Source organism: Hippichthys cyanospilos, chromosome 11 (genome assembly GCF_059441005.1).
Source record: "Hippichthys cyanospilos isolate Australia breed blue-spotted pipefish chromosome 11, RoL_Hcya_1.0, whole genome shotgun sequence".
Taxonomy (NCBI): domain Eukaryota; kingdom Metazoa; phylum Chordata; class Actinopteri; order Syngnathiformes; family Syngnathidae; genus Hippichthys; species Hippichthys cyanospilos.
The window spans coordinates 23,202,501-23,212,307 of NC_142379.1; the positions used below are offsets into that span (position 1 = coordinate 23,202,501).

Below are 9,807 nucleotides of genomic sequence, written 5' to 3' on the forward strand. Positions count from 1 at the left end.
CGGGGGCCCACTGTATATATATATATATATATATATATATATATATATATATATATATATATACACACACACATACAGTGCGCCCGCGGTTTACGAACTCCCTGATTTACAAATTTTTCATCTTACGAACGTGGACCGCGGCGTTTTTTGTCCACCTCTTACGCACAAACCTTTCGTCTTACGAACAATCCAACGTGCCAGTCAGTGTGTCCGCACTATTTTTTTCGCTTTGCTGAGACAACAAAATTAACTATTCTCGCATGACATGGAAACGCCGATATGCTATTGGTCTTATAAAGTCACAGTCATGGTCTCAGTTACGGTCTCAGTCACGGAGATGCGGATATGCTATTGGTCGGCGTCACGTCAATCACAGATATGCCGATATGCTATTGGCTGAACGCCTTCATCTAGTTTGATGGCACAGCTGGTCGGTGTGTTGTGAAGACTTTGCAAACTTTATCTGTTAGACATGGCTTCTAAAATTGCTAGTGACGCTAAAGGAAGAAGTAAGAGGATGATGACAATAGAAACGAAGCAGGAGGAAAAAAAATACGAAGGAGGCACACGCATAGTTAACCTTGCTCGTGAGTATGGCCGTAACCGCTCGGCAATCTTCTAAGGACCTCGGTCGACAACAAAATGGAGAGGCTTCTTCTATTATGGATTAAAGAGAAGGAAATCGCCGATGATATGTTCTAGTTTGAGAAGAGTTCTTATTTAAGAAAATAAATAAATAAATTCTGCGGGTTGGTTTCTGCTCCCCTCCGCCTCCACCCAGCTCAAGTCACGTCGCCCCAAAGGTAAATGTCATTTTTCCTTTGTATATTTATGTTATTTAATTTAACTGTACAGTAGATCATGTTACTAATGTTTATTATGTGTATTAAGTCGTGATGTTTTTACCTAAGGTTTTTGCATGCGTTTCACGCATTCACAAATTAACATAGGTTTGGATTGCCCGTCATACGAGTTGGCAATCGAGCGTAGCCGCTGAACGGATTAAGTTTGTAACACGGGGGCCCACTGTAGATATATATATATATATATATATATATATATATTTTTTTTTTTTTTTTTGAGGGGATCTAAAATTTAATACATCCAACACTGATGGCATGTTTTAAGTCTTTTCTTTGTTTTTATAAACCCAAACATTCTTTGCACTGATTAAGGGGAACTTGGCTGAAAACATTTCATAAGGGGGTACATCACGGAAAAAAGGTTGAGAACTTTGCCCTATGACAATCACAATGATGCATATTAGCAATATGATGTAATGTGAACAATAACCATCAACAATATGCAATATGATGTAATGTGAACAATAACCATGAACAATTTGTGTGCGTGTACGCGCCAGGCGGTGGACCTGAGTAAGCCAATCGACAAGAGGATTTACAAGGGGACGCAGCCCACATGTCACGACTTCAACCAGTACTCTGCGTCGGCAGAGAGCGTGGCGCTTATCGTGGGGTTCTCGGCCGGGCAGGTGCAGTACCTGGACCCCATCAGAAAAGAGACCAGCAAGCTCTTTAATGAGGAGGTACCACATGCCTTTTTAAATGAGGTTTTCAAGCCAGGATTAGGATTTCAAGTCACGGTTAGAATTTGCTGAGGTTAGGTTGCAAGAAAGAAAGTTTCAAACAAGATTGAGCAAATTTGCATTAGGCTCTCAAGACAGAGATACAGTAGGTTTTCAAGTTAGAGCCTTAAAGAATGCTTTCAGACCAAGGATATACTGTGCTGAGGTTTTAAACAGGAGAATGTCATGCATGTCAATACTTCAAACAAGGTTGGTGTTTAAAATTAGTTTTGGCTAGGTTTGCTTTCAAGTCATTGGTAAGGGTTTAGTTGTGTCATGAGCTTTTGAAGAATAGCATACTTCGGGTACAAACATGCACAAAATTGAGGCATTTTTTTTTTTCTTGCTGCAGATGCCAGCTTTGTGTACACGTAATAAAAGTTGAGCCAATCGCAGCAGTTGCACTGGTTGGCTGCTTATTAGTTCACACTTCCAGAGAAATTGTCAATTGCAGCAATACAATACAGGCAGTAATGAAATATTTTTAATCAGCTGTTATACAGTGAGTAAAATTGGACCACCTTAACACAGTGCTCGTTTTACTTCAGGAAACTGTTGGCTTCTCGTGACTCGCAACACTAAAAAGCTATGGGTCCCAACAGAAATGTTTGGTGTCCTAAAAAATTGTGCGATTTAAAAAAAGACAAAGTAGGTCTAAGGTTTAAACTGCATTTACAAGATGTGGGCAAAAACCAGCAATAAGTTAGAATAAATGTCACTGTAAAAATTATTAAAATCAAACTGCATCGACAAGACATGAGAAAAAAACAACAACAGGTTTTAGCAAATGTGACAGAAAAATTGTAAAAAAAATAATTGAATGAACCTAGCTGTAGCTTTTGTAATTGTTTTCATACTGCAACCACTGATATAACTTACTCCATTTTGCTAGAGAAGCCCGTTTTTTTACTTTGTGTGTTTGTTTGTTCAGCTTCAACAACATGGATTTGTTGTTCTTCTCAATTTTCCAAAGCGTTTCGTTTTCACTTTTTACTTTGACATTGTTTCGGGCCTAAACATAGCACTTAGGAGGCTTTTTGGCCACAAGATCCTGCAGACAAAATCTCACGACAATAAGATCTCTGGTAAAAACGAGACAAGACCTGCGAGATAAAAGCCAACATGGTGGACGAAGTTGATTAAAAAAAAATGTTCATAAGTGGTCAAGTTTTGCTGAATAAAATAGTTTTTTATGTTTAAAAAAAAGGGGGGTTGGGAATCTTTGACTGCCTCAAGGTTTGATTCCGATTTTGGGGTCTACGATTCAATTCAGAATCAAAATGATTTTTGATTCAAAATGATTCGATTCAATCAAAAATTGTTTCTGCTTCAATCTTTAGAAGTGCATAAAATCATACAACTTCAGTCTGCTTTGGAAAACAGAATAACAAAGGGGAAACCATTTTTTTTCCAACATTTATTAAGTTTTGATTTGTAAAGATAATGCCTTTTCCCCGAACATAACATGTAGACAACTGCTCTTCTTTGAAGTGAGCTATAAATTGTATAGTTTTTATAGTATAAAATAAGATGAGACAAAAATTTTAAAAAGTTAGAACAAGATGCATTGTCGAAGCTAGCTGTAAATTGTATAGCTTTTATAGAATAAATAAGATGAAACCAAAATTTTGAAAGAAGCACGAATACAATACATTATCATTTCAAAGGGAATTGCAGTATCAAAATATTATGTGGAAAACTGTTGCCCAAATTAAAAAATATATTTTTTTAGTAAATAAAAAATAAACATTATTGGTGTTCCGATACAAATGTTCACTGAAACTGTCACACATGCTTTTATTTATTCTTTAGTATGAAATGTTAGAAGAGACTTAATCAATCATTACTACTCAAACAAAGATCAATACTTAGCAGTAGTAGGTAAGAGCATATCCAATATTCAAAACTGAATCCATATACTGCCGGATAGAGGGGCAGGAATGGGGTGTGAAATGGACAGCTTGTGTATGGGTGCTAATAATGGAAATTCTGTCTGTAAACCAATATAATGTAAAACCGATGGAGTACAGTTTTTTGTCTGTCTGTTTTTTTGACCAATATCAGTATCAAATTGGGACATCTGTGAACAAAACTTGAACATAATCAGATTTAACATACATAAATATTTTGCTTTTATAAGTTAGATTTACTCTTAAATAAAGGCGTTTGAACCTTAAAAGAATCTGAAAATAATTTGTCTTCGAAAATTAATTGACATAATAAACACTTTGATTTTCCACCTCATGCATTCAGTATGACAGCTTTCATTTTGTCTCCTGTCTTAATTTGCAGCGTCTGATTGACAAATCTAAGGTGACATGTCTAAAATGGCTCCCCAAGTCTGAGAATTTGTTCCTGGCCTCTCACGCCAGTGGCCATCTGTATCTCTACAATGTGGAACACTCATGCGGCACGGTTGCGCCTCAATATTCGCTTTTACGCCAAGGCGAAGGCTTTGCTGTATATGCCTGCAAAACCAAGACACCCCGAAACCCTCTCCTACGCTGGGCTGTGGGTGATGGAGGCCTCAACGAGTTCTCTTTCTCGCCTGACGGCGTCCATGTGGCCTGTGTGGGCCAGGATGGCTGCCTTCGGGTCTTCCACTTTGATTCCATGGAGCTCCAGGGCGTGATGAAGAGTTACTTCGGAGGTCTGTTATGCGTTTCCTGGAGTCCAGATGGCAAGTACCTGGCCACGGGGGGCGAAGACGACCTGGTCACCGTGTGGTCCTTCGCTGAGAGCCGTGTGGTGGCTCGAGGGCACGGACACAAATCCTGGGTCAACGTGGTGGCATTTGACCCCTTCACCACCTCCCTAGAGGACGAGGAACCCATGGAGCTGAGTGGGAGTGAGGAGGATCTACACCAGGTTGGGGCACCCAACAATACAGCCCCGAACCTCGGACGGGTGCGTACCAGCAGCACCCTTTCGCGGCTCTCTCGGCACAGCTCCAAGGGCGGTGGGTCGGCGGCTGTCACATACCGGTTTGGCTCAGTTGGGCAGGACACCCAGTTTTGTCTATGGGACCTCACGGATGACATTCTGTACCCTCGTCTGCCACTTTCCCGCGCCTTCACCAATACTTTTGGACCCACTCTGCCCATTTCTGGGGGTGGTTGTGTGGAGGTCCACCAACACCTGCCCGTTGTGGGTGCCTCCATCCCACCCATGATGCCTCTCCTACTCCCTCGCTCCCTCTCCCGGTCCAACTCACTTCCCCACCCGGCGGTCGCAAACACCTCCAAGAGCCAGAACACCGTGGAAGGTGGCACTGGGGGAGCGGGAAGCGCGACCAGTACTGTGGGTGGTGGCCCAGGTAATACAGCGCCATTCAGCATTGGCCGCTTTGCCACGCTTTCCCTTCAGGAGCGCAAGTCGGACAAGTCGGTCGTGGGTAGTGGAGTGGAAAAAGAACACAAGCGCTATCACAGTCTAGGTAATATAAGCAAGAGTAACGATAAAATCAATATGGCGCCGCGGGGCAACGGGCGCCTGGATGCCGCCAAGGTGCTGGGCACCACATTGTGCCCTCGCATGCACGAGGTGCCGCTGCTGGAGCCACTGGTGTGCAAGAAGATCGCCCACGAGAGGCTCACAGTGCTCGTCTTCATGGACGACTGCATTATCACAGCATGCCAGGAGGGGCTTATCTGCACCTGGGCCAGGCCTGGCAAGACGGTATGTACCGGCAGAGTCTTTGCCAGAAGTTAACTGCCTTTCTTCTAGCTTCATCTGCAACCTCTTTACCACAGTTACAAGGTCTTTATAGCGATAGCAGTTTCAGTCAAATCATCTCTATTTCATTTGATGGCCTTGTGTTGAACGGAAAGTCAACCCCCAAATTTTCTTAATGGGTTTTTGGAAAGACATTAGTCCAAACACAACGTTTTGAGCACACAATACACCCGTTTTATCCATCTAATGTTGGCATTTGTTGTAAGAATGACATCACAGTTGCTCAGAGCAATGAGTAATGACAATGAGCAAAAACAATGCGCAGAGTAATACCAGCCATTGTTCAGTTTACGGACATCACATGACCAAACTTAGAAAACATGATCGAATCCTGGCATTTGATGAAACAGTTAAGGATTGGGTCTTATTATCAACGGAGTTACCTAATTGACCACCACAATTTGTGAGGGATAGGTTTAGGGTTAGTTTGAGAGTAGTGAAAATCCATTTGTTGTTGAAATTTGCATACTATGAACTGTTGAGCTGTCTCAATCAGCTTGCAATCTGAAGAAACGGAATAACTGATAGCCTTTGCCTTCTTTTTTTTTTTTTAATGGTCATCTTGGAGACATTTCTGTGAGCCCTTCAAAGATATGCTGCGAGAATATTTCTGATTGCAAAATTTGAAGCACATATACCCGTTGGATTCAATTGCAAAACAGTTGAAGGTTTTTGTCATGTCCTAAGATTATACGGCAGCAAAGTTTGAGGAACACTAACTTTGCCTTTAGCCATCTAAATTTTTGTTTTATGTATCTTGTCTTGCAGAACTTAACTGCACAGAACGGAAACTCTCCAAGTGGCACGGTGGTATAGCTGTCTGTACCTTCCTCTATTCCACAATGGAGGGCAACTGTCAAGAATGGCCCCCCTTACCCATGCAGTATTATATCCTTCGCTCAGCCACAGCCAACTGTATTTAGTGTCATTTATTTTATCATGAAACTGTGTAGTAATTTATACTTTAAATTATCAAAGTACTCTTATGGCAAGGAGGCCATACGCAAGTGTACGTTGTACGAGGCAACACTTTGAATGTCTTGTTGGGGGTTTTATCATGTCACCGCCCTTTCAAGTTGCTGGTGGGATCCTTCGACAGATTCTGAAAGCAGCGTGGCAAACTGCAGTCCAAGTCACTTGACTACTTGCACAGAACACATGCTGGTGCTCTAGTGTCATATTTATATCATACTGCACGTTGCACAGGAGTATTAGGCACCTACCGAGGAAAAACAAAAGCAATACCATGAGAATAAAGATTACAAACAAAATGTTGTAGCTGTAGTCTTTTTAGTCACTAAAAATGGCACATGACTTAGTTGTAAAAGTAACAAAAAAATAAAATAAAATGCACATAAGTTCACATATAAGGGAAAACTGAAATTCTTTGTAGAAATATTCAAGTAAAATGTAAACTTTTTAAGATTCTTTTCAAATAGTTTACTAATTTCTCACTGTTATTCTTGTACATGTATTTTCCATTCCAATGTGGCCCTGATACTCCTTGGTAATGTTGCACCTGAATTGCCTCTTGCAATAATTTGCACACACAACAACTCACAATCCCACCCTTCACCGCTTGGTGGATTTCAGCTAATACAAATCTTAAAAAAAAATACTTGTTTCAGTCTCCTAAGACTTGTTCATGCTTTGCAGTCACAATAAATGCACAATAAATCAAACCTTGTGGAATTCACTTATTGTGGTCCCCAATAACTTTGAAAAATGAGGGAATACATTTTTGTAAAAATGTTTTACAGAGGGAGCCCCTGAAGTGCACAACCCCCCCAAAAGAGTATGGTAACTAATTAAAGAAAAGTTCATGGCAAACCCTAAAAAACAAAAGTGCATTATACATGAGACAAATCACAACTGCAAATCAGGAATCGCAAAAAAAAAAAAAAAAACATATTACAAAAGAGAAGCACACAAAAAAGGAAAACCACACAAAATATTCCCCATCGGAAGGGGGCTCACGGTTGATTGGACGTGGCAACTTTATTGGATGTAACATACTGTGCATGTTTTGCATGTTTCCAATATGGTAAAAAAAATAAATAAAAGTGAAGATTGTAAATATAGGTTCACATTGCAGAGCTTAATACTCAATTCAGGATTTTTTTGTGGAATCAGATTTTTTTTTCAGGTCGTTGACATTTTCGAATAATTGCAACATGAACGGCGCATGAACGGCAAAAGGCCCTAACTGTTCCACATTCACATAGGACATCGTGACGTCACTCACAGTGGGTCCGCTTAACGTTGGTGTTTATGGAAGTACCGCAATGCATTTTTGAACGGCTGTCACACAGGAGACATAATCTTTTCAATTTCCTGTGGAAAGAATGGTGAAGGCTGCAGTATTTGGCCATGGCAATGCCATGATGGCATGTTATACCGTACACCCGGTGTTTGGAGTAATGCTTTGCAAAACTACTTTAATTACTGTAATGCATTACTTTTACTATTTATTTTACATGGTACAAATGAGAGTAATACAATGTGTTACAATGCATTTTTAGCCTGAAAGTGGTGCGCCCCCCCATCGCAAGATTGGAGGCAAAATGTCCAGGGCAAAATGTTTATTTGCTGCTGTTAATATCTACTACAGCGGAGCGGCTGCAGCAGACGACAGCCTGAACCTGGACAATACGTACACAGTCCGTCAGAGATAAACAAGTAGAAAATAGTAGTTAGGTGCACTTTGTGCACGACTCCTAAAGGGCATTCTACTTACCCAAATAAAACCAGTAATTTGACAAACCGTTTAAGCGTCACGTGAAGTTAGCCAAGAGAAAACGCGAATGATTGAGAGTGGGGATGAAACAAGGCAGGCAAAATAATTGTTTTCTTGCTTCCACCTCAAGAGGTAATGAGACGCGTGGCGGAGTATGCCATACATCGAAGATATGCTCCCACTTCCCAGCATTTGGAAACCTTGTCAGCAAGATCCATGTCGCAACTTGATTCAAGACAATAATGACAAGGTAAGCCAGCACAAATTTTTACTGTACAATTGCAATAGTCTGGAGATAATTGTGGTCTGTGTATCATGATGAAGCATTGAAAAAGTCATGTTAAACGGTTCGTTAAACACAATAACGATGATTGAAGGAATGTAGTTTTTAGTAGGGTGACTGGCAAGAAAAATTCAGAGTAGCAACTTTCTGTGGAGCCGGCCCGGGAGGTCAACACCTGGTGCGATCATTTGTCTTTGTGATGCAGTCAGTAAAACAGGGACTTACTGGCGGCAATAACAAAAGAGGGGCGCCACAAAAGATAGGAGTGGGGGTAAAGTCCTCCAGAATGCATTGTTTGATGATCGACCTCGAATACACAGAGGTGATTGGCGTCCACAGGTCTGGGACGGTGGGGACACACACACACATGCACACACATACACACACATACACCTACGGGCGCAAACAATAAAATACTGAAATATCGTACCGTATGAGAGAGGAGTTAAAAGATCAGATGAATGTAACAATAAAAGTCAGGGCTATATAATGGTGCAAAAAAGAACGTTCTAATGTGTGTTTGAGTGTCAAAAGCGTCTACACAGTTGCTGAAATGGCTGGATTGGAATCCTCCAACCGAAAGGGGGCAGCAGAGGACAGGATGACATGGACCTGTGACAACCCCCATTCAGTGGACCGGCAAATACAAAAGAGAAGGGCGGATGAGGAACCGGCATCATTCTCACCATGACACGGGAATGATCCAGAGATCTCTGTTTTGGACAATTGACTTGTAAACTGCATTAGACAATTTGGTAATAATAAATCTTCGAAGTGTTGTTGACGCGATGAACGTGTGCATGTGTGTTTATCCCGGCTCATACCCGAACGCGCAGGAATCTTTCACAAAGGTATGTAAACAATATCCTATTATTCAATTGGGCCCGCAATCGAAACTACGAACAAATGTGAAAGTTCCAACAGATGGTGACCCCGACGTGATGAGCCGGAATACTAACAAATGCAACGTTCAGTCGCTTAAATGGGTTGACGTCGTTCGAGATGCGAGGTTGTTCTCCATTTTCCACGCCAGCGGCCGCACATGTACCGGTAAGCAGAAGCCATTAAAATTCTGTATATTGAGCACAATAAATCAAGGCGTGGAAGTGGTGGATCAACCGATGCAGGATTGTTAATAGTGTTTTAGTTCGTGTTTTTGTACGGGGTTTGTATTGTGTGTTTTGTTTTTTACGTTTTTTTGTGTTTTGTGTTGTACATAAGTAATGCGCGTGTCTTGGAAGTCAGATTCGTCACGCAAGGGGGAGCGTCTGGGAAGTTAGATTCGGCGCGTCCCGGTACGCCTGGGAAGTCAGATTCGACGTACCAAAGTACGCCTGGGAAGTCAGATTCGGCGTACAACGGTACGATTGGGGAGTGAAATCGTAACCGGCTTTGTGGCTGGGGAGGTAGATTCAGCGCAAAGTTTTAACGTGCCTGGGAAGTCAGATTCGGTACGTGCCTCGCCGT

The 9,807-nt window shown here is 41.6% G+C and overlaps 1 protein-coding gene across 1 annotated transcript in view; it reads left to right on the forward strand.

Moving 5' to 3' along the window:
• The window catches only part of LOC148416377 (WD repeat-containing protein 20), an 11,246-nt gene extending 4,244 nt beyond the window's left edge, over positions 1 to 7,002 (forward strand). Inside the window, exons 3-5 of the mRNA XM_088426919.1 lie at positions 1,364 to 1,546; positions 3,878 to 5,263; positions 6,089 to 7,002. Of these exons, the coding sequence (XP_088283045.1) occupies positions 1,364 to 1,546; positions 3,878 to 5,263; positions 6,089 to 6,136 (1,617 nt within the window). The 3' untranslated portion in view covers positions 6,137 to 7,002. The remainder of the gene's footprint in view (positions 1 to 1,363; positions 1,547 to 3,877; positions 5,264 to 6,088) is intronic.
• Positions 7,003 to 9,807: the final 2,805 nt, after the last annotated feature.